Genomic DNA, 23048 nt, shown 5'->3' with positions numbered 1-23048 from the left:
AGGAAAATAGCATGAGAACTGGAATATTTTCAATATGCGATGTAATGATTTGTTTGAATAGGACTCACGGTAAAATTTGTAATCGGTAATAATCGGTCATGAAATGAAAATTTGTCAGGATATTTATTTAGCATTATTGAGGAAACAGAAAAAAAGGATTTTAAGAATATTAAAGTACCTTTAAAGTTTACATATACGAAAAAAATAAATTCTTAGATTTGATTTGCGGCACATAATCTCTCGTTTCATAACTTTCTCATCGCTTCTCATCCGTATGTAATCCAATAAAAATACATATAGCCGATAAGAGCAGACACATACTTTTTCTTATTACAGCCACGCGTTCGTTACACTTCTCGCATCGCTGTATTTCGTTATTAAAGCAAGGCAGGGAACTAATGCCCATCTCTATCCAATGTAGATTAATTTTAATCTCAGATTAACTTTCTTTTTATTTCAATTCTAATATAATTAAAAAGAGATAAAAAGCAAGTCAACAATCCTCCTAAAATTAATCTCTTAAAAGCGAGTTTAATTACGGTTAATCTACATTCATAGGAGTGGAAATGTAATTCTTTTCGATTGAAACGCAGAACAAAATAGTCGACTCTACGATGGCGCGGTCAAGATCACGAGCACCTTGCACCTTGCACCTTGCACCTTGAACTTGACCAATGCGTTTCGTCGTGCGTCGATAATGCAAAGAGCGATTAGCAATATTAACGCCTAAGAGCGCCTGCGATGAAAGCGCAGTGCGTTTCCATCAGCTGCGACGATTGCATATCAGAAGGGGCAGCTGAACGTGCATACGACAACGTTCGACAATGTGAACAGTAATCACGATTGTGTTAGATAGTCGGCTAATTGATTCAGGATCTCATATGTAAAACAGGCAGAACAATATCGTAAGCTTCATAAATGCGCTATTGAAACTTCTTTTTTTCTCAACTAATAATGAGAAAAGAGGTCGCGGAGCCAAATGAAAGACGTCACGAGCGAAGAAACATTGCGAAACGTTACCTCAAGATAGTGATTCTCAAAATTCGCCGAGCCCATAGCCAATTTTCGCGTCGTATTATCACGTCGTATCATCAATTTATCATTATAAATAAACAAATGAAAATTAATGTATGAGTTTTAATGCTCCCGAATAAATCAAAGACTTTAAAGCTACATGGAAAGAACAGTTTCGCTGGTTATAAATTTGAAAAAATAATCTTGTTAGATTATCAAAATAATTTATATGGGACATTTAAATTAATTGCTAGAATGTAAAAAAAGTTTGCAGTATTAGCATCATATTTAAGCGTCGTATGTAATAATTTTGAAGATCTAACAAAATTATTTTCAAATCTGCATCGGGCCAAATTTTTAGATCTTACAGCAAAATTCTTTTCATGTTGTTTAGCATCTATCGTTTGCACAAATTGATTTGCTTTTTCAAGATTAATCGGCAATCGTGATTCTCCTAAATTCTACTCCTCTCAACAATTCTACCTCCTAGTTTTAGATGAAATGAATTTTCTTTAAATTTAGAAATGAAGTTTGCTCGTTATCGCATCGAGCTCTTCGATTCGGCTTGGACGTTTCCGAATGTGCGACATAGTGCAATTCGGAAAACGCATTTTCATTCCGTCACGGAATCTAAAACGGGCTTCGTATAAAAGCGACAAACAAAGTACGAAAGCCCCTCGACCTTGCCGAGCCCGCATATCTCTTATGCAGATACGTAAGTATTAAATCAACGTGAACACATATAAATGATATGTACAAGTACGCATGTACATCTTCGATGACTGCTGTGTGCATCGATAAGAGTGCTTAGAATTACCCGCTATTAATACTAAGTAATAATGACGCTGGTATTTCTGTGAAAGCGATTGCGATGTCCGAAATGGGAAAAAATTTATTCCCGCGATAAATACGCGAACTAAAATTCGCGAATTTTCGCGTGCACGCGTTTCAACTTTTTTTTTCTTTAGATATTTATTTATGTTTTATTTTACGCATAATTACACGTCTCAATAATTATGTCTCGTATCAATTCTTAATTATATCCAGAAGATTCTAAATCGCAAATATATTCGAATATTGATATATTCGAATGTGTCAATCCGGAATGTGTTTAACCCGGATATACTTATCGTCCCTAACTTGAATCGAGAGCCATTTCACATACCTTGTTTTTTGATTTATTTATCCTTCGTCTGATCTCTTAATGAATAGTGGAAAATTCAACGTCCTAACATCGTCCTAACATCGAACATACACACTGAGAATAGTTTTGTGAGAAAATATAAAAATTTGACCAGATACAGATCTGAAAATAATTTGGTTGGTCCATCAAAATTATTAAATAGATCGTTTAAATATAAAAATAATACTGCAAAAATTTTTTATTTTCTAGTAACTAATTTGAACATCGAAAATAATCTTGAAGGCCCAACGAAACTATACTATTTTCAGACCAAATTTTTAGATTTGTTAGCAAAATCGTTCTTCCCATGCATATGATGATTCAACTTGAAACGTTCAAAAAATTTTTTTCTTAAAATTTGACTCAATAGACACAAATGTTAGAATATGTATAGCTACATTCGCGACGCTATGTTTCATGCAAGAAACTTAATAAGCAGGTTCTTTGACACGTGGGGTTGCCTCCGTGGGATCAAGGTGGTTCTACCACAGGCTTGATTCATCATCGTGCCACGAATCAAGAATCTTCGAATCATGTCGCGTGTCGATGAAAAGCCGTGGCGTGATATACGAACGAAAAAGAGGGAGAGAGAGAAAAAGAGAGATCTCTCCACCAGCGATTACGTAAATATAAGTCGCTCCTTCGACCGGCCTTCGTCGCATAGAGAGATCATCCTTTACGCATACGCGCGACAGGAATAACTTGCCGAAAAGAGAACCAGCTTTCATGGAAGCTTACGAGACGGACGTGCGTTTAATCCAAATGGCGAGGAAGACTCGTGAACGTCCTTCGAAATTCTCAAGCAGGAAATCGGTAAAATGAGCATCGAAACGTAAGCGCGAGTCTTGAAAATGCGCGAGCCTAATCGATTTGTTTTCAAAAGAGATTCGAGAAATACGAGTTTTTCGCCGTTTAATGCCGTCACTCCGCCAGCATTCTCATGTCATCAAAGATAATTCTAATGCGAATTCGCTGCGAGACTTAGGTTTTTTGGTTTTATCTCGATATAAAACTCGCTATCCAGTGAAGTTTCGCACGAACGTCGCGAATGTAGCGAGAATGGAGTCATAAATATTTTAACATTTATGTCTATCGAATAAAATTAGAAATAAAATTAAGTAAAAAATTTCTCGAGCGTTTGAACACAAACTAACACATCATATCAATATTACAATTTCCCATTCGACAATATAAATATAAATATAATACAACATATGTGTATATGCGTATTGTATATAACAGTTATATTATTGATTACAAAAAAGAAATTGTAATATTAATGTAATATTATTGCTTTTTTTTTTGTATTTACTGGATATCCTATAACTTTCGAGAAGGATTAATTTGTAGCTTATATATAATCATGAGTATTTCGTGTTCGACCAATTTCCATTTATGGAAGTTTCCCGGAATTTACAAGTAATCAAGTTATATTACATTTTATTTTTTTCCAAAATGAAGTACAAATATTTGTGCTCTAGAAAGTTGAAAGTACACAGAGAGAAAAATTTTTTTACATTTTGTATTTGCTTGACTTACATTGTTTGATTCAAACAAATATATAGTTTCATCTAGTTTATATGAAACATTTATATTTTTGAATGAAGATATTGCATTAAATCATATTATTTGATAGAAAAAATATGATTGTTTGAAATAATATTTTTCAATAAAATAATATGTTCTTTTATTTTATACTAAATATTATTCAATGAAATAAAACAATAATACATCCACAACAGTATACCGCTGCCATTTCATGAATATAGCAGAATTCGATTTTTCATAAATAAAAACCATACAACCAGGATAAAATAAAAGACGTAATGTGAGACCATTTCAATCATAGTGAAATAATTTTTTTTAAAACAAATCCCCAAAGTAAAGATTGTATCCAAATAAAGTTTCTTCAAATGGGAGATTTCAAAACAAAAGTAAATTAAATTAAATATTATATAAAATATTGTATATAAAAAGTAAATTAAATATTATTTTGACAATATAATTATTAATTAAGATGGCAAAAAATATTTTAGAAACTTCAATATTTTGAAATAATAAAATTGTTCGAATAATATAATAAAATAATTTAAATTAAAAGCGAAATCAATTTTTTTGAAAAATTTTCTTTCATATAAAAATATTTATTATTTAAAAAGTTAAACAATTGTACTTTGCAGTATTCAAACAAAAAGATATCTTTTCCTATCTTTTCACCTAGTGATGAAAAAAGGATTTAGAGATAAAATATCTTTTTGTAGTTGTGAGAATTCTGTAAGAGGAAATGACATTTTCATGACTGTATAAAAATACTGTTAAAGTTTGAATTGAATGTCATACGAAGTCAACTTCGCGTTCGACATTGAATGTCTTCCGGATGCGCCAAAAGAGGAACTTTCCGAAGGATGAAAGTTCAATGAACGAAAGAATTCTACTAATCTGTTACCCGTGCCACTATTCAGAATGGCGCTGAAACCGTAGCACGCGCCGTGCGAAGAAAATGAAGTAGAAAATAGAAGAAAAAAAAAGAAGAGCAGAAGAGAAATCGGCGAGGCGAGAGTGGTGGCGATACATGTGTTCTTTTCTTCTTTTTTTTCTTTTTCTTTTTTTTTTTTGAGATGTTGCAACCGTAAAACAGCCGTGTGTGTACAAGGTCGAATCAAACGTACACGCGAGGTTCTCATAAATTATAAATGCGCCGGTCAAACTACAGGATCGTGGTAGAGGAGATCAAAGATTCCGTTTCAGAGAGGTGGCAAGGTACATCCCTCCTCGAGAGTGTCGGGAGAAACAAAAAGACAAGTGGGATTGCAAATGTGACGCGATACGCGTTACGTAATCCACGTCGACCGGGTTACGACGCGATGTCCTACGAAAATGACATAACGCGAATTGTCACCGCTCCACCGTGTTCATTATCTCCAAGTCGATCGATCGATCGAGACGACCAGCAAGAAAATTCGTTTCTCCCGCTCGGTTCGGAATAATCTCGCAACTCCGGATCGCGTTTTTTTTTCTTCTTTCAAACGTGTGGGATTAGCGAGCAGCTCGCGACGGAAGAGACCTAATCTATTCCGCGATATCTCGTTCCCGAAATGCGATTGCGTGTCCCGGCGCTCACCGAGTCGAGCCGCAATCCTGATTCGCGGCGGCGATCATAGTGGAAGCCTGAGACTCGGGTGGGAGAAACCATCGCGAGCGAGAAGAGACGAGGAGGAGGAGGAGGAGGAGGAGGAGGAGGAGGAGGAGGAGGAGGAGGAGGAGGAGGAGGAGGAGGAGGAGGAGGAGGAGGAGGAGGAGGAGGAGGAGGAGGAGGAGGAGGAGGAGGAGGAGGAGGAGGAGGAGGAGGAGGAGGAGGAGGAGGAGGAGGAGGAGGAGGAGGAGGAGGAGGAGGAGGAGGAGGAGGAGGAGGAGGAGGAGGAGGAGGAGGAGGAGGAGGAGGAGGAGGAGGAGGAGGAGGAGGAGGAGGAGGAGGAGGAGGAGGAGGAGGAGGAGGAGGAGGAGGAGGAGGAGGAGGAGGAGGAGGAGGAGGAGGAGGAGGAGGAGGAGGAGGAGGAGGAGGAGGAGGAGGAGGAGGAGGAGGAGGAGGAGGAGGAGGAGGAGGAGGAGGAGGAGGAGGAGGAGGAGGAGGAGGAGGAGGAGGAGGAGGAGGAGGAGGAGGAGGAGGAGGAGGAGGAGGAGGAGGAGGAGGAGGAGGAGGAGGAGGAGGAGGAGGAGGAGGAGGAGGAGGAGGAGGAGGAGGAGGAGGAGGAGGAGGAGGAGGAGGAGGAGGAGGAGGAGGAGGAGGAGGAGGAGGAGGAGGAGGAGGAGGAGGAGGAGGAGGAGGAGGAGGAGGAGGAGGAGGAGGAGGAGGAGGAGGAGGAGGAGGAGGAGGAGGAGGAGGAGGAGGAGGAGGAGGAGGAGGAGGAGGAGGAGGAGGAGGAGGAGGAGGAGGAGGAGGAGGAGGAGGAGGAGGAGGAGGAGGAGGAGGAGGAGGAGGAGGAGGAGGAGGAGGAGGAGGAGGAGGAGGAGGAGGAGGAGGAGGAGGAGGAGGAGGAAAGAGGAAAGAGGAAAGAGTTAAGATAGTGGACCGGAATGGGGCGGTCGGTCGGTTGGTCGGCGCGCGCGAACGTACAGCTCGAAATACACGAGCGGAATGTTGCTGGCTCGCGCAGAAAGTCCGCAGGCGAGTCCGGCCATAGGGAGAGAAGAGACAGGGAGATTCGTTTAGAAGTTCGGCTCGTGAAAGATGCAAACGTCTGTCCGCTTTAATAGACGAATATTTTAGAATCACGCGTCCGCGGCCGCTCCTCGAAAAACACGACTCCTCCCTCCTCCTCGTCCACCATCCACTATCATATGCATATGCAAAAGCGCGCGTATGTATAATTAAGCGACGTTGTTCCCGAAGTAACGGCATAAATATGCGATAACCGTGAGCGCCTCCCGTCCCTCCCTCCCTCTCTCTCTCTCTCTCTCTCTCTCTCTCTCTCTCTCTCTCTCTCTCTCTCTCTCTCTCTCTCTCTCTCTCTCTCTCTCCGCTTTTCTCATTTAACTTCGGATAAAAAGCGTGAGTTCGCGGCAAGCAAGGCGACCTTTTCACGGACCACTCAAATATTAGATAATCGCCAGTCTCGCTTGTGCAAAAATCCATTTATATATTGCGTTTCGTGCCGAATCGCGCGAGGTCGATTGGTAACGTTCGGAGATCCGCGGCTTCAATCTGCAAAAGCCAAAGAGGTATCTCCCGCTTTACGTCCCCCTGAGTGTCGATCCACAATAGGTAATTTAAGCTTTAAGACGTAAGAAATTGACCAATTATAATCGAATATGAAAAGAATAATCGACTATGATTGGTTAATTTCTTATGGCTTAAAGATTAAATACTTATTGTGGACCGACACTGATGCCGGCGGCGTGTGTTTCGAGATAGCCGCAGCCTTGCTGTCAGCGCAAGTCAACGTCCTCTCGCTTCTCACGAGAGAATGCTCCAGCAAATCTGCGAGGGGATATGAGCGCAGTGTATACTTGCTCGAGCATCAACCAGGTTCACCGCAAGAATTATGAAATTGGTTTTCAAGTAAAGTCGTAGTTCACTTAAAGAGTAATCGATTCCTGTCATAAAACAATCGTATTTCATAAATAACAATCTGTAACTATGGATTTAATTTTCTTTGACATCTATAACGTCTATGACAAATTTAGAAAAAATCGGCTGAGGAAGATGCTAAAACTCGGATGAAATATTTAGTTGGGAGAAATGACAATGCAAGAACAGTTTTTCACGCAAGAATAGTTTTGCTAAAGCAGTTTTGCCAGATATAAATCTGAAAATAAATTCATTAGGCTAAAATTATGTAAAATGTTTTGCTATAATATAATATTGCAAAAATTTTGTATATTCTAGAAACTTGAACGTTCTATATTATTATTTTAATAGCCCAACAAAATTATTTTGAAGTTTGAATCTATTTATTTTATTTACTTATGTCTTTACCAATCTCCCAAAGATCTATAATTCGAAAAAGCATGTGATATAATTAGTATCAAAAATGAATATATTCTATAAAAATCAAAATATTACTAACAGTCTTGCTTTCAATAATTTTATTGATATTTGTGATAAATTTAATTCTAATCTTATAATCCTTGATAAGTTTAAATAGTCAATCTTTGTTTGATAATAACTATGAATTGTAAAAAACACTATGCTGGTGTAGATAAATGCAGATTATTAAAGAACTAAGTTAAAAACGCTGAACTGGAAAACTCTCATATCACAAGTATATATGTTCCTGTGTGTTTGTAAAAATAAAAGTCGTTTCTTACATAATTTTGTACGCTGAATCCGATTCCGGTCGCAGAATTAGTCTATCACGTCAGATTATCGAGATAAATTGGTTTAAGACTCGGCTTTCTCGCTGCAACCATATTGAATATGAAGAATGTGAAAATATCATGTTTTTTCAAGGAAAAAGTGCAAAATAAAACTATACGCAAGAAACTTTTTGCATGTCATTTCTCGGTTCTGACGTCACATAACCTATGTTGCGCGGCGACAAAACCGAGCCTCAAATAGCCCAAAAATAGCGATTTTGGTCATGTTCATCGATTTATTGCTAACAATGAAATTTTTTTCTGCATACATACATTATTCTCTCAATTTTTGTGAGTGAATCCCAATTATTTTATGAATATAAAATTTATCGAAATTTAAGATAATGATCTAAATTGAGAGAATGATGTATTAACTTAAAATGTGATACTACAATATACACTGTAGATTCTCTAACTTCAAACTTTGATATCACTGTGAGAAAAAATCGTACAGGTTCAAAATTGATTTTAAAAATAAAATCTAGTACTTTAAGATGCCGTTTGCGAAATTGGCAGAAAAAAATTTCATTGTTATCAATAAATCGATGAACTTAACTGCTTTTTGGACTATTTATTTCGATAACAACGAATTTATCTCGATAATCTGACGTGATAGACTAATTCTCTGGCTCCAGCCACAGGATTCAGCCACAGATTCAGCGCACAAAATTACGTAGGAAACGACTTCTGTTTTCCAGAACGCAAAAAAAGTTAAAATGTTGCAGGCCTGTGTATTTAGTCGATAATTGCTGCGTGAATTATTTACAATTTCAAGTACGATTGTCATCGCATCGAAGTATAAGATACATAGATCTTCCGCTTTAAGTTTCGCAAGCTTTTTTTATGTTTAGCACGCAATTACTGTTGACGTAAAAGAATTATAAAAAACAGTAAGTGCGTCGATTTAAATAAGATTACGAATGAAAAGATGCAAATATCTTTTACATCACATAAATTAATTTACATTGAACGTTATATTCAATGCAGGATTGAGTTAAATATTTTTTTAACTAAATTAAGTTAAAGTTAATGGTCTATAAAATCAATTTAATTATGTTAAAGCTGCATGAATAAAAGCAATTTAGTTAAACATTACGTTAATAGTAAGTTGAGTGAAATTAAAAATTAATTTTTTAAAATATTATTTATATTAAATCGTTTTAATTTTTGAAAACGAAATTACTTTAAACAATGAAACAATTATTATGTAACGTAAAAAATCATAATATGGACTAAGAAATTTTAATTTAGACAAAAATTTTAATTTAGACAAAAGTAAAAAAGTTAATGCGTTTTAAAAAATAAATTGAAATTAAAAATTAACTCATTTGAAACTAATTAAATTAAGTTACTAATTTTAAGTTGGTCGTTACTAACTAACTAATTAACTACCTATTTACTACTTAATTTTGATTCAATATAATAAATGCAATTAAATATTATAAATGCTATAATTATATCATTTTTTTATTTTATTCTGAAATAAAGTCGTGCTTTTCTGACTTCTTTAGAAGGTTACCACGATGTTCCGAATTAGCAGGCACTGTCCTGGAAAATTCAAGCGATTTTCGAGGCGAGGTATTACGTCAGATTTCGTTATCTTTAAGCTAGATATTGCAATCGGCAGTAGCAACGGCAAACTCACTGTTATCGTTCGACTTCCTCTTCGAATCGAGAAGGAGGACCGAGAGGAGCGCCGCTCGCTCGTGACCGTTGTCCCCGATCGGGGTAACATTCGAGATTATAGGCAGGCAGGTATGCGACTCGAAGGAAAAAGGAAATGGCCGACCAGATGGTGCGATCCGGGCGCACTCGTGCAAGACACGATTCGCAACGAAGAATAAAGGTGCACCTGCTGTTGCCGTAACGCGCGCGCTAGATTTCGCGAAACGAGAAATCCGTCATGTCACGCGCGCCGCGATACTCAATCCGGAATGAGAACGTGGGGAAGAACGAGAACATCCGTTGCACAAACGTCATATAACTGTGGAAGGTTCAATCCACCTACCGATTTTCCTACGTAGCCCCCGAGTTCTTCATGAAAGGAAATGAAGAGTTTAAAGAGATATATATAGTTGGATTCGTATCGAAAGATATTTATTAAATTCGGAAAAATAAACGGAGACTGACTGGATTTGAACACGGGATCTCTCGCTTACTACCAACTTAGTCTGGACGATCGCGACGGCTCCTCTATAGTTAACTGTTTATAATCTCTTCATGACCTTACGGTCATCTATTTCTTACAGTATGGAAAGATCGAGAAATCGTCGACTCGTATCTCGTAAAATTTAAATTGAAAAAGAATTAGATTCGTTCGCTTAGACAAGTAAAACTAACGGACTGACATTTCGTAAAGTGGCGAGTAAACGTCAATGCAAAGCACCGGTATTAGACAATTTCTCTAAGTTTCATTTCAACGGTCTTTCTTCGAAAAGAAATGTTGCGTCGCCATCGCTTTTAACGAAGACGTCGCGACGAAATTATCCGGGACGTTGGAAAACGGAGTGTATCGCAATATCGCTTTTACGCAAGATCGTGTGATGTACCAAGGTTGAAGGTGTTTGCGCTTTCAAGTTTGTAAGTTTCACAAATGATTGAAAATCAAAGTAAAACTCCAAAAGTTCTCCAAAAGATTTGTACATCCCGTGGAAAGTGTAAGTATGATTCTATCGATACGAAATCTGAGAAGATCTTGAAATCTGAGAGAAATTGGCAATTTGGCAATTGAAACAATTTAAACGAGATCAGAATTGAAAATTTCGAAGGATCGACCGAAAAAGAAAGAAAAAAAAACGCGACTCAGAGTCGAGGGAGAAGGAAGGAGGGTAAATGAAAAAAAAAAGAAAAGAAAAGAAAGACCGTGCGACCGGCGGCTGGCGTATAACCGGGTGATCGCGCCGGCACAAGGCTGGAGGTAATGGACGACCTTTCGAGGGCGCGATGCTCCGCCTCCATCGGATAATTCGAGAAACAATGGCAGCCGACGACACACCGGCATGACCGCGCAAGCGTCTCGCATCGCGAGGGACCGGCTTCCGCGGGAGCAAAGCCGCAGTTTTGCGTAACGCGACCTCGCAAATCTGTCGGGAGATTCGCGCAACCCGATGACATCAGAAGTATCTCGCATTTTCAAGCCCCATGCACAATATAGGGACGGGAATAGGAATTAGAAATAAATATTAAATTTTAGAAATAAAAATTAGGAATACAGATTAAACGCAAAATGGATATAAATAAATATAAGATATAGCTATGTCTTACACGCGCATAGGAGGAACAGAAATAAAAATTAGGAACAGAAATGAATATTAAATTTTGGAAATAAAAATTAGAAATAGAGATTAAACATAAACACGCAAAATGGAACGTAAATATATAAAATACAGCTATATCTGACACTTAATAATATTTATTTAATATTTACTCCTGTTTTTCCTGTTATGTGCAAAACCTTAATCACATGCAGAGCCTTATAATCTTATTCCATACGATGTAATACATTTCATTACAACTAGCAATTAAACACAGCGCGGTATATTAATCACGTGATTTCACGATTATTTCACGATTATTATTCGCGTAGGCCTGGAAGGAATCGCAAATGTTTAAAATAACATATGAGCCTGTTTCATAAAACAAATTCCTTATGTTGTCGAAATTAAAAACAACGCTTCATAAGTCATTAGAAATCCTTGCCACTTCCTTTTTTCGTCTGAGAATCTGACTTTGATTTTACTTTCAATTTAAAAAATATTTCTCAATTCGGATTTTTCCAATCTATAAGTGACATATGTTACAATGAGAATTCTTTAAAACAAATCTAACAAAAAAATCGTATTAAATTGTATTAAATTAGATATAAATACGATTTAGTGAAAGAAAAACGTCTCGATGTTAAAATTAGGAAACAATATTAATGTCAAATGTATAAAAAAGAACAAAAAAATAAATATAAATATTTAAATTCGTCTTTAAATTGAAACTTAGTAGACCAAGAAATTATAAAAAACGCATAAGGTAGAGTTTTTATCTACTAATGCACAATAGCCTCGATAACAATTTAATCAGTTGATAAAAATATCTCGACAAGTTATCAAAGCGTTTAACATTTAGAATAAAAAATGCGTTATGGAAAAATTGGCTATGAAAAAATGCACTATTCATAAATCATAACAGTTTCTTCAGAATAAAATATTTCTTGAAAAGATAAATATAAAACATTTCAATATTTATTTATTTTAAATATTTATTTACACATACATACATATTCTTTCGTCTATTAATTCAATATATCTTGCGTATTTAGCAATATCAAATATCTTTCAACATTGCTCAAATCCTCTCTTGACAACTATAATTTAACTCTCTTATCTCTTAAGTGATTTCTACACTTTTTTTTTACTTAATGGAGTTTTCAAACTGTTTACTATAAAACTATAATAGCCTCATAAAGAATGAATTATTTGTCCGAGCACGTGTGTACGAAGAAAAATTCCCATTTATTCCCCCATTTATTTTCTCGCGTCTGTCATAAATATATGCTTGTTTATAACAGTATCTATTAATCGTCCAGTGCATTAAGACGATCGTAAAAAATCATTATTTAATCACGTGTAAAAAGTTTTTACGATCGCAGATCTTAATAAATTAAGATTAATAATATTTTTACTAGGATATCAGAAGGCTGTTCTCACGATATGTACGCCAAAAGCTCGATCCATCGCGCAAAATCTCTCAATTACACTTCTCGGGGGAAAAACAAGTCGCCTCGAGAGTCGCCACCTTCTCGCTGCTGTCCATCGGACAGCGACAAACGTGATGATATGTTCATCAAGAGTGCGGCTTTTTTGTTTATATCCCGCGTATCGAGGCCGTGGTAGCAGTGTTCTGACAAATTTGTTAATCACGATACTTAATTGACATGCGAGCGAGCGCGCATTTTATCGCGAAAGCGTCTTGATTTTAGCGATTTTTCTAACGATATCGGCCGATCCGTATCGCATTTTCAGGCTGATTCTCGACGTTTTCCCTCCGAATGTAACATAAATAGAAATAGATAATTCAATCATTTAACGCTAACCGATTTATCTAATGCCTGAGAGATTCTAGAGATAAAGTGCTCGTTATCAGACAACTCGATTTGAGCTGGGCGAATCGCAATTCACGACTCGCGTTACGAGGAGTCGTCACGAGTGTATTTTTAGCATCCATTATAATTTAGCGAAGAAAAGCGTGTCGTTCATGCGACAACTGTTTAGGTTCACGACGAACTCGGGACTTTTTAAACCGGCAGTTTGAATTAAGCAGACTTCCTTGAGCGCGCAACCCGCTATTCTTTTTTTCTTCAGATTACCATCTTTCTACGAAGAGAGAGCGTTTACATAACTAAACTTACATGTCCGAGAAGTAGCTGTCCTATGTCTACATCTATCATAGAATCGTCATTATAGTCGCAATAGTTAGGCGCAATAGCATAAAAACGCGAAAGGATTATTAAATAAATCTTCATCACATAGAAAATATTAGTCTTAAATCAAAACAAGGATTCTTATATAGTAAGAATATTATAGTCTTCTTAAAAATTTTAATTTTGACTTAATTGAATTTGTATTGATGCAAGTATTATTTTTCAAGATTAACATGAGAATATCTATCTTGATTTAAAATTAATTTTTTTTTGTGCACTGACAAATGCTATAAAATCCTGATATATTTTATATATTTGAGCATTTGGAGATCAGTTATAAAAGTTATTAATTATTTTCAATCCGCTAATAGTACTTTCAATTCTTCTTTCTCTTTATCAACTAATAAAATGCGAAAAAAAAAGTTTTTAAAAAGGGTTTTATGTCTCAGAACAAACAGAATAGCGAAGAATTAAAAATATAATCCTGAAACTTAAAGTAATTTAATAGATGAATTTAGAAAATTATTTTGAAACAAATTTTGATTATAAAATAAAACACGCAATCGAAATCCTTGCCATTTGAAATATTTGGCGCGGGAAAGACAGAGGACAAAATATAAGAAATATCCGAAACACGCGCGCACAAATAATATCTTTTATTCCGATGAAAGTTGCAATTTCATATCAATTTGTGAGCGATCTAGTAATTCGTGCCGGATGATTGGCGTACTTTTTCGAAGATCGTTTGTGAATTAAGAAAACTTTGGTTTGCTTAATCAACATTAACTGACAGAAACGCTCGCGGCAGAATTTTTATAACGCAATCTCTCTAATGTCCATTTCTACCAATTTAGATTAATTTTAATCTCGGCCAGCAACTTTAAATCTATTTTTTATCTTTTTCTAATTTTTAGAATTAAAAAAAGAAGGAAAGCAAGTTAAATTCAGATTAAATCCACATTGACATACAGAAAGAACACTTTTAAGAAGATCTTGAAGATCTAAAAATTTGGCCAAATACAGATTTGAAAATGATTTTGTTGGGACTTTAAAATTATTATGTACGACGTTCAAATTGTTTGCTAGAAGATAAAAAATTTTTGTAGTATTATTATTACGTTTAAGCGTTCTGCATAATAATTTTGATGGTCCAACAAAATTATTTTCAGATCTATATCTGGTCAAATTATTACATTTGCCAGCAAAGCTATTCTCTCCGTGTAGAAATGGGCACAATATCAATGATCAAATCTCTTCATCGTTCGCCATAAGTAAACGAACTAATTCTATCCGCGCGTTAATCGACAAGTTGGTCATCGGGAAGACTAATCGAAATCACTCGAGGCAATTTGACCTGGCGATTTTCGTAGCAAAGATCACTCCAGCGAGGAGGTGAATCTCGAGAGCGGAGAATCAACTCGTCCGTGGCGAATCACTTCCGCCTGCGTCTCGAGCGATCTCTCTTTCTCTCTTTCACCTGCCTGCTCCTCTCTCTCTCTCTCTCTCTCTCTCTCTCTCTCTCTCTCTCTCTCTCTCTCTCTCTCTCTCTCTCTCTCTTTGCTTACCTTGTTCTGCAGCTCGTCGATGAGCACGTAGACGAGCAGCGTAATCTCCTCTTCGTCGGAGCCGAGCGTATTTCCCTGGAGGCCAGCGGTCGCCACGTACAGAGTGACTAGGATGTTTTGCGAATCGCATCCTTCTCCACCGCCACTTCCTCCTATCCTTGTTCCTGTCATCGTTCCCGCAGGAGCGCACCTGGCAGCTCCAAAGCGGTCCGTCCGATCTTGCTCCGAGTTCAAATCTCTTTCTCTCCTTCTCTCTTTCTCTCTCTCCCCTTTTTCTCTCTCTCACTCCTCGCGCTCTTTCTATCTCCTTCCGTTATCGTTGCCTATCGATGCACTCGCGCGACGTCCCGACGCCACGGGCGTCCCTACGTCACTGATTGCTCACTGATTATCTGCCACGCGCGACATACTTTCTCACGGGGAACGGTGAGACGCGGAACACGGCAGGTTTGAGGTTATGGATTCGACGGCGAGCACACCTGGAGCAACCGAAAAGAGACAGGAGAAAAAAAACCGGAGTTTGCGCGAGCAGGATCAATCCCGACGGCGAGCGCAATCCGCTGCTATCCTTGTCTTTCTGTTCTTCTCTTTCTTTCTCCGCACGATCTATCCTTCTCTCTCTCTCTCTCTTTCGATTGAGTTGCGGTCGCTCGAACGGAGCACCGTCGAAAACGCAAGGTTCTCTGCAGCACTGACCGTACGTCTCCCCGACTGAGTGTAACGAGGTGAACACGTCGTCGTCGTTGCCTCACCTGGCGACTGCGCGTCGACACGGTCCCTCTCTCGTTAGCCGAGGCTCCTGGCTCGCTCGGTGTCTCGACAGGGAGGGGGAAAAAGAGAGAAAGAGAGATAGAGAGAGACGGAAATGCCTATTATGTGCTATGGGGAGGGTGTTTTCGTCGAGCAAACAGCAAAAACGCATTAATATCATGCGGAATTTCAATCCGCGTTAATGACGAGTTACTCTGGTACGTGAAGATATCGGACGTACGGGTATCAAGAGAGAGAGAGAGAGAGAGAGAGAGAGAGAGAGAGAGAGAGAGAGAGAAAGGGAGAGGAAACACTTGTGCGCCATTCGAAACGATTCCTTTTCTCTCTCGCCTTCTCGTGGGTAATGAAACAAATAAATATCCGTGCGAAATTTCAATCTGTGTGCGTTAATAAGATATAAAGAGATAGACAGGTGTGCGCGCGCGATGTCGAACATACGGGAATTAAATAGAGACGCGACGGGCGAAGCGGAGAGGAGGTATACCTGTTGCGCATCGCGGAGAATATTCTCTCGAAACGGCGAAAAACGCCGTCGACGTTCGCCGGAATTCGAGCCGGAGTGACGCTCATCGACTTGAACGGATGCGCGGCAGAGATATCGAGTATTTGGAAATCCGGATTTACCGCAGATAAGAGGGAAATATGGTGGGAAAAAGCGCGAGGGACGAGGTATGCGAGGTATCGTCATATTAACCGAGTACCATTCGATAGGTTTACTCCTTCCGATGAGTTTCGAATTTCCAAAATATTGCGCCGTCATAGGTCGAAAAAGCGTGGCTGATTTGGAATCGAATCATCTAGGAAAAGACGCTAGAGGAGAAAGAGGAACAATGTCGAGTACCTGTCTGTTCGCATGCCGAACGAAAGAGCGCGGGGAGGGAGACAAGAGAGAAAGAGGGAGAAGAAATGAAGAATGTTGCGACGCGATACACCTCCAGGAACGAGGAATTTGCGAGGGGAAAACACCAATAAATTTCATCATCTCGCCCTCTCTTTTTTTATCGGGATCGCGGAAAATGGATGTCTTGAAGCGAGGGGAAAGGATGCAAACGTGCGTCCGAGGCGGTCGCGCCACCACTTCGCTCTCCAGAAATAGCAGCCCGCTCTTTCTCTCTCTTTCTCTCTCTTCGGTCCACCTGAAACAGAAGTCCGGCTGTTTCGCTTCGCCTCGTCAACGCTCATGGCGGATCCATGTGGCGCGCACGTGGAACGGAACTTCCTCGCGTCGTTTCTTCGCGCAACGTCTTCCATTGTTGTCCGATCTTCATCGTCGCTCCGATATCCCTCGGAACTGCATTTACTCCACGTGCGACGCGAGATACGCGCGGTGTATCAGATGCGAGGAGCATCGGGAAAATGGCGCGAGTTGCGCGCGCGCGCGCGCAGCCACTCCGACCGCAGGAACGTAGAGACGTCCTGAACACCCTCCGGTTCGGTGACAGTCTTGATGCCGATCGAAAACGAAATCGAAATTTAAGAGAAATTCGTCGTACTCGTTAGAATTCTGCATATTAAATAATAGTAAAAGGTCTTTAAAAAAGATTCTGCTAGTAAAAAATTTATCAAGCAAATGAAAAGAAGGCAGTTAACAGTCTGCGCTGTTAAGGGAATGCTGAACTCGTCTGCATTACTGGCAGAGTGAGATAATTTTTGTCGATTTAATTTTATTAATTTTATAAATTTGAAAATCCTTTTCCACAATTAAAGTTTAAGCATTCATACGTGTAGCATATGAGTTTCGTAAATTTCAAGAACGAAAAAAATTTTTATAATTTAGATCTTTTTTATCATTTACTTTAATATATAGCGTTCAGAGCTATCAAGTCGCGTCAATTTTTTGCTTTATATAAAAATTTTGCAGCCTGTATCTACAAAATTGATATTGCTAATTACATGAAATTACATGAAGAAACAATGTTAAGTTCTCAGAATTAGGCTAGATATCTAATGTGATGACAAAAGTGACAAAAAGTTGACACGAAAATTTGTACAATGTGTGCAGAAATGTATGTATGAGTATACGTATGCATACATAAATATACCTATGTATGTTTAGACATGCGTATGTATATGAACGCTCTCGTCGGACTTTACTCGTTTATTTAGCCTTCATGTGTAATCACCTTAATAATGTGTAAAGAGTCAAAAACAATTCTTTTTTTAGACAGTAAATGGATTAAATATATATTAATATTCATCTTAATGATATTAGGATAAATATATGAATATAAAAATCAGATTTTAAATTAAAGTATATATGGATGGATATAATTAAGGAAATGTTATTTATAATTTAAATCTTTGACTATGAAGTTAAAATAACAAAATCATTTATCTATTCATCTCAATATAGATACTTCGACCAATTAACAAATATCAATAGCAAGATTCCGAAAGTCTTCGGTAATATCGAAATTAAATCGAAGAAATTTTCTATATTGTCTGAAATAAAACTCATAATATATTTATCAGAAAAATTTTGATATTTCCATCTCATCTCGAAAATTCTTTTTTTCTTCTTTTTCTCTTTTTTTATCTATGAAATATTCCATGTGCTAGCACAGCTAGCGCAATTATTTCATATTTCCTCGGTAGTTTGATGAAATAAAGCTTGTAATATATTTTATCAGAAAAATTTTGACAATTCCATTATCTTGAAAATTCTTTCTTTTTTCTTTTTCTCTTTCTTTTTATGTGATATGATAAAATATTCCAAGTGCGTTGGCATAGTTAGCGTGATTATTTTATATTTTCTCGGTACTTTGAGGCCATTCCGATTAATGAGCCCTCCAATTATGCGGCCGCATCTCACGAATTTATGCGGTTTCCTGCTATATACACGGCGCCTGTTAAAAATGAGGCGCCCTCGACCTTAATTTCTAATGAGAAATAACACGATACAGCATTACATTGCAATCTCACGTTACGAATCGCCACCGGAAATTGGCGATCTCGGAAATTTTAACTACGATTTACGATCGTGCGGCCACTTTCCTTTGCGGTTGAATCGCAGCCGCGGACTCGGAAGAAATCGTGAGGAAGCGATCGTTATTAAACATCATCGCAATTATGAGAGAAAGTACGGAAAATATGATCGAGAAAAGCGGCGTCGAGGTATCGTAGCCGCGGCAACATTAAATGGATTACGTCCGCTTCTTCTCGCTCCTTTTTTTCTTTTTCTATATTTATCCGTCATCAATCATCGATCCTCCGCGTGATTATTCCGATTTTCAATGATGTAGAGCGAGCGAGAAGACGAAAGAGACGTAATACTTCATCGGAAATACCGCAACGTCCGATTCCGCCGAGTCATAACGCCGCCATTTCCTGCGTTTCTCAATCTACAGGCATAGAGCGAGAATGTCACGTTGGTTGCAATAAATTTGCACTTTTTATATATCTACATCAACACGCACAGTCGACGATGACCTAGTCACATTATACGTATTCATATTTAAGCGAACTTGCATAAAATATCGTCTCGTTCCTGCGTGGTGATTGTGAATTTGTTGCGTGTTTATTAGCGCGCGCTCGTTCACGTAATAAACGCGCAACAAAGTATATATATATATATATATAAAATGTATCTCCGTATGTGTCCAAGTTTTGAAACGATCACGCGTGGATAGTTGTTGGGTTACGCGAAGTGATAGGTCATTCTCGGCGATCTTACGTCTATTCTATCCATCCCTCACGTAGCTTCGCGTGTGCGGGTCTAAACGTAAACACGTTGATGGAAGCACACGAGACGTACGCCTGCGCACGTGTCACGTTGCGTTTCAGGAGAAACGGAGGCACAACGATCAACGGAGGTTGACGGCGACGTCATTCTATTCTTTATTGCTATTATTAGAAGATGATATAAAATAGTAGAGAGATGTATATATGTGTATAAATATAAATATATATAGATATAATATAATAAGGATTAGGTATGTGTAAGTAGACAAAAAGAATAGTTTATAAGAATTATTTATTGGAAATTAGACTTCAGGGATGGACAAATGCATGTGTGGATAAATAAAAATTGTAAATCAAGTTTTCTTTTTTTTGCGTGAGAGATAATAATAAATTTTTTTCTAAAAGATGGTAAATCCTCTTCTCACATCGAAGAGTAAGAAAGAGAAAGAGAGAGAGAGGGGGAGGGGACGAAACCAGAGAATACCAGGAGCATGTTTCGATCGATCGAATTCTAGTTAGCGATAGTCAGATTTCTCGCGAATGTAAATTCGACGACTGATGTGAAATTCATGCTCGTTCCATCACCAGATTGTGACTTAGAGAACGACGATGTCGTGATCGGCAATCAAAATTGCGTTTACGAATGCAGCTATTTCGAAATAATCGTGAAACAATGCGAAGAAATCGCTGTCGACCTTTTCTCATCGTATTGAAAATCAAAGATTCGTCAACTCGTAAACAATTCGATTGAATGATTTATGAATGAGAACCACACGTGAATGATTTATGTACAAACCATTCAAGTTTGAGACTTCATGCTATTTCCACATGAAAAAAACATTTGCTGGCAAATCTAAAAATTTAGGCAGATAAAAATAATTTTGTTGGACCTTCAAAATAATTATGTACAACGTTCAAATTGGTTGCTAGATAAAAAAATTTTGCAAATTTTTATTATTTTAAATGTCTTACATAATAATTTTGATGATCCAAAATTTATTTTTAGATCTGTATCTAAATTTTTAAATTTATTAATAAATTCTCGTGCGAAAAGAAGATATCTTTGATGTTTATTATTTAAAAAGAGACGAACTTTACCGATGTAATAATAATTTACGGAAAATAGCGAATTTATATAAAGAAGAATAATAATTTTAATGTTATTTTTATTTTATTTTCAGCTTCTTCTTGTTAATGATGAAATTTTTTTCATCCGTTACTATTACAAAGATTATAATCTGGAAAAATTGTGCCAGGCTTAAGAGATATCTCAGGATCACTCATATCTTAATTCCGAATAATACGCCCCTGAGAGATAATAATTAAAACAACGTTGAAGTCTTAGCACGAGCAAAGTCTAGCGGAATTCCAATATCTCGAGGAGAGCCGGTTTACATTCTCGAACTCTGTTGTCCTATGGATAGTCATCACTAATATGAATATATTATTGCATTATTATTACGATGTTACTATTGCATGAAATTTCGCTGCATTTCCATGGAAAGTGTCCCGTTTTTTTTATCATCTTTTTTAATTATTATTAACATCGTCATAGTTCGATCACACGATAAAATGGGATTCCACTGATCATTATTATAAAATGACGGTGTAATAAAGTTTCTAACGATAAAAACGTTTGGTGAATTTTTATATCAACAAATTTCTAAAATTATAATCAGCGCACTTCTTATCGCACGGATTCTCAGAGCTTTCCTGGTGGAAAAATTTTGTTAAAAAATTCGCTGAAATTTCATTGAAAATTTTTTGAAATTGTTCCATTTTTTGGAATATTTTTCAGCAAAATTTCAGTTAAAATTTCAGGATAATTTCAACATAATTATAGCATAATTTCAATGAAAAATTATTGTCAACTAAAGAGTTAAAAATGCCTTCGGCTTAAAAAAATTCGAAACTTGTTAAATAAAACTTATTTTTTTATTGTTCTTTTTATTTAATAAGTTTCGAATCTTTTTCAGCCAGAGGCACTTTTGACATCTTACTATAGCCTGTAATTAAATTTGAAATAGAATTGAAGTAAAATTGGATGATAAATTAAATAATTAATTCATTATAATTAATGTCTTTATTTATTACAATTATTTTTATTTCGTATTTTAGAAAATATATATTAAGAGAAAATAGACATATTTATTTAAAATAGATTTTAATATATTTCACATATTAGATTGTTGAATATACAGAGAATATAAGTACCCACCCATACAGCACAAATGTCCAAAAAAATACATCACAGAGATATGCTAAAAATATCATGATATCTTCAGGATATCCTTCAAATACAACACAATAAGTTCCCAGGCAGCTCCTGGGGAGCTCATAAAATTTTTGGTAAATTTCATTTTAGTTTCCAAAGAACTCGCACGAAACTTCTCGGAAACTCTTATGTCCGCTTTTGAGAGCTCCTTGGAAGTTCCATTTAAGTTCACAGCGAGCTTCATTTAAATTTGTAAGGAGCTCGGAAATTATATTTTAGGAGTTTTTTGCGAGCATAAAAAATAATTCTCGGGAAGCTTTCATTTAAGTGCTACCCGGGAGTTTCATACGTCCCACTATTGCAAGCTCCTTGTTTCTAAGACGGCCCACCTATCCTACTTGGGATCCTGCTCGACGCTGCCTAACTTCTATATTGGGATGAAACCTGCTACTGAAACGATGACAGTAAATAAGTAAATATAGATTTGAGACAAAATATGATATATCTAAATTATATATCTATATCTATATCTAAATTAATGAATGTTACTACATTGTTATATAAACAGTCTCAATTTTAAAATCTCGATTATATATGTAATTTTTGATAGATAATTTAATTACATATATAAAGTCGTGAACCTATATTATGTTTAATGAGAATTATTTTTCTTATGAAAATTGTTTATAAATTGTTGTATATATTTTATTTACTTGTTTATAAATTTGTTAATAATTGCATTAAATATAGAAATATTTTTCTTTTTTATATATTATAATTAATTAAGAAAGATAATAATTAATAATGTTATTTCACTACTTATCTATTAAAGATAACTTAAAAAACGATTAAATGACAATATATTTATGACGATAATATTTCGTGACAAATGTTACGTTTATTTTACGTCATTTAGTATGCTTTCGTCGAATGACGAAAAATGACCGTCATAATGACGTCATCTTGCTACTTGGGATATTATAAAATTTGATATGATGAAAAATGCTGAAGTTATTTTCAAATTTCAACTTAATTTTTATTTTTAAATATTTTATACAATATTTATATAAAAATCTTACAGGTATTTTCGAAAGCTCATCGAAATAAATTCCCTGCGAGCTTATTTAGTCGAATTTTGTAAACTCTCCAAGAACTCAGCAATATCAATTCCCCGGGACCTTATAGTCAAATTTTGTAAGCTCGCCGGAAGCTCAGCAATTTAAATTCCCTGCGAGCTTATTTAGTTAATAGAATTTTGTAAGCTCCCGAGAGCTCAGCAATTTAAACCACTCCCTAGGAGCTATATCTGAGCTTTGTATGTTGTGATGTATTTTGGACATTTGTGCTGTATGG

At 36.8% G+C, this 23048-nt stretch overlaps 1 protein-coding gene across 1 annotated transcript in view; it reads right to left on the bottom strand.

Moving 5' to 3' along the window:
* The window catches only part of LOC105431480 (RNA-binding protein fusilli), a 31986-nt gene extending 15956 nt beyond the window's left edge, over positions 1 to 16030 (bottom strand). Inside the window, exon 1 of the mRNA XM_089082100.1 lies at positions 15029 to 16030. Within this exon, the coding sequence (XP_088938226.1) occupies positions 15029 to 15199 (171 nt within the window). The 5' untranslated portion in view covers positions 15200 to 16030. The remainder of the gene's footprint in view (positions 1 to 15028) is intronic.
* Positions 16031 to 23048: the final 7018 nt, after the last annotated feature.

This window comes from Pogonomyrmex barbatus, unplaced genomic scaffold (genome assembly GCF_055798465.1).
Source record: "Pogonomyrmex barbatus isolate J1 unplaced genomic scaffold, ASM5579846v1 scaffold5, whole genome shotgun sequence".
Taxonomy (NCBI): Eukaryota; Metazoa; Arthropoda; class Insecta; order Hymenoptera; family Formicidae; genus Pogonomyrmex; species Pogonomyrmex barbatus.
The sequence above is the reverse complement of the archived record's forward strand: the minus strand, read 5'-3'. Positions and strand labels throughout refer to the sequence as shown.